General features: G+C 46.2%; 1 protein-coding gene across 1 annotated transcript in view; it reads left to right on the top strand.

Moving 5' to 3' along the window:
- The window catches only part of lrp6 (low density lipoprotein receptor-related protein 6), a 58,858-nt gene that overhangs the window by 26,390 nt on the left and 29,968 nt on the right, over positions 1-2,500 (top strand). The window contains exon 7 of the mRNA XM_031277376.2: positions 54-225. Coding sequence (XP_031133236.1) covers positions 54-225 — 172 coding nt within the window. The remainder of the gene's footprint in view (positions 1-53; positions 226-2,500) is intronic.

Raw genomic sequence — 2,500 nt, 5'->3', positions numbered from 1 at the left:
GTCTCTCTGCCTGTCTCTCTGACTCCCTGTCTGTCTCTCTGTCTGTGTTTCAGCTACATGTACTGGACAGACTGGGGCGAGGTGCCAAAGATCGAGCGGGCTGACCTGGACGGGATGGAGCGCCTGGTGATGGTCAACACGTCGCTGGGATGGCCCAACGGTCTCGCCCTCGACTACGACGAACGCAAACTCTACTGGGGCGACGCCAAGACGGACAAGATCGAGGTCCGTCTCCTAGCTCGTCTTACCTTCTGTCTTACCTTCTGTTGTCACAGCAAGTTTTGGGCTCTATGGCAACGCTGCCATCAGTCTGACCAGCCAGCCCCACATCCAGATGTTGGGTCTGGGAACTCACCATTGGCTGGGCTCAATCTGAGGGGCGGGATAACTGGTTGTCTTTCAAATTCCCTCTGCACGCAATAGGATAGCGCTCCAACCAATCAGAGCAAGGCTAGTTGATAGATTAAACTTTAAACTCTGAACACATCTTCCTTTTTTAAGAATGACTTCAGGGCCGTTCTTTGTTCTTTTCTCAAAGAAAAGCTGAACTCCAAGTCTTCCAGAGTCGCGGCCAAAGCCGATTCCAAAGACCGCTGTTCACCAGCAGCAGCAGCCATCTTCCGTCATTATGTTAAGCCCCGCCCACCGACTCTATACACGATGTGATTGGCCTGACCAGAATTTGGTTTTTCCAGCTTGCAAGCCAACGGAGAGTTGCTAGACGACCCTGGCTGCAAATTACATTTGCTGCCGCTAGGATGGTCTAGAACTACAAATGTCTAAAACTACTTTGGAACATACCATACCTGCAAACTAGTCGCTTTTCTGCGAAAATCGCCATTTTGAATGGGAAAATGTCATCCGTTAGCCTACCGCTGGCTAGTCAACACTACACTTAGCAGCAGGTAACGTTAGCCTACTGTTAGCTAGTCAACACTACACTTAGCAGCAGCTAACGTTAGCCTACTGTTAGCTAGTCAACACTACACTTAGCAGCAGGTAACGTTAGCCTACCGTTAGCTAGTCAACACTACACTTAGCAGCAGCTAACGTTAGCCTACTGTTAGCTAGTCAACACTACACTTGGCAGCAGGTAACGTTAGCCTACCGTTAGCTAGTTAACACTACACTTAGCAGCAGGTAACGTTAGCCTACTGTTAGCTAGTCAACACTACACTTAGCAGCAGGTAACGTTAGCCTACTGTTAGCTAGTTAACACTACACTTAGCAGCACCTAACGTTAGCCTACTGTTAGCTAGTTAACACTACACTTGGCAGCAGGTAACGTTAACCTACTGTTAGCTAGTTAACACTACACTTGGCAGCAGGTAATGTTAGCCTACCGTTAGCTAGTTAACACTACACTTAGCAGCAGGTAACGTTAACCTACTGTTAGCTAGCAGCTGGAGTAAACATGTTAAAATGCTGACAGCTAAACGGTGTTAAGTGTGACTGTATTTCACTGGAGAGGACTGTAACACCAGACTGTAGCTGCTGCTGTCTGAAAAACAGACTCCGCCTCGCCTGCCTCGTGCTGCATTCAAAGTTATTGTAAAATACCCTTTTCCCATCCAGTGGTTGTTTTTGTAGATTAACAGGAATTTACTGTTGAAATAAGTTATAACTTATTACATTTTTAATAAATCATTTAATTCTGACCCTGTGGCCTTAGCAATGCACAAGCCGTCCTTTAATGTCGCAGTTTTGTGCTCCTTTTTTGGGGGAGGGGAGAGAAATGTGTCATCTTTTTCAGCCCTTCTGAGTTTGCAGGTATGACATACGCCGCTTTCCGACCGGAGGGATTTTTGCAGTTCCTAGAACATAACGTTCCTAGAACCCTTTTTTTCTCGTGTTCTGACTGGACCAATTTGGGGATTATTAAGTTCCTCTGACCACAGTTCCTGTAACTCTTTCAGATCCTACTTCAGGGCACGGTCTCTTTTCACTGTTCTCTTTTCCCTCATAGTGGTGGTTAGATGGCTGAGATTATAATAACTAAAGGTCAGTTCCTGTGGCCACTTGGCCAGTGTGAATGCAAATGGCAAAACTGGTTTTGGGGGAGAGTAGTTAGGTAGTAGGTAGTCTATTTACCTTGGAACTCGGCTTTAACGAGGTCAAAGTCGTAAAAACACGCCCCCTGACCTCGGATTTCCGAGCTCGGAACTCGTACAGAGTTCAGAATCCAACATGGCTGTCCCCTGTATCAACAGTTGTGAAAGCTGCAGTAACATAAAGTTATTATTAGCACTTATGTCTTATTTGTGTCACTAAATCAGTCGTTCACACAGGCATGTCCAACGTCTATCTGTGGACATGTTGTTACGCTGTTTGCATGCACAAAAAACGGCGTGATGCGTTGTTATCGACTGGTATTTAACAGTAGCTAACCGGGCTAGAGCTAATGGAAACAATGAAAATCCGACTTTTAAATGGAACGCATTCAACTCGGGTATGACGTCATTCCCAGCTCCGGTTTCCCAGTTCCGAGGTACATAGAACA

This window comes from Sander lucioperca, chromosome 20, assembly GCF_008315115.2.
Source record: "Sander lucioperca isolate FBNREF2018 chromosome 20, SLUC_FBN_1.2, whole genome shotgun sequence".
Classification (NCBI taxonomy): domain Eukaryota; kingdom Metazoa; phylum Chordata; class Actinopteri; order Perciformes; family Percidae; genus Sander; species Sander lucioperca.
Note: the sequence above shows the minus strand (reverse complement) of the source record. Positions and strands in the feature narration are given on the sequence as shown.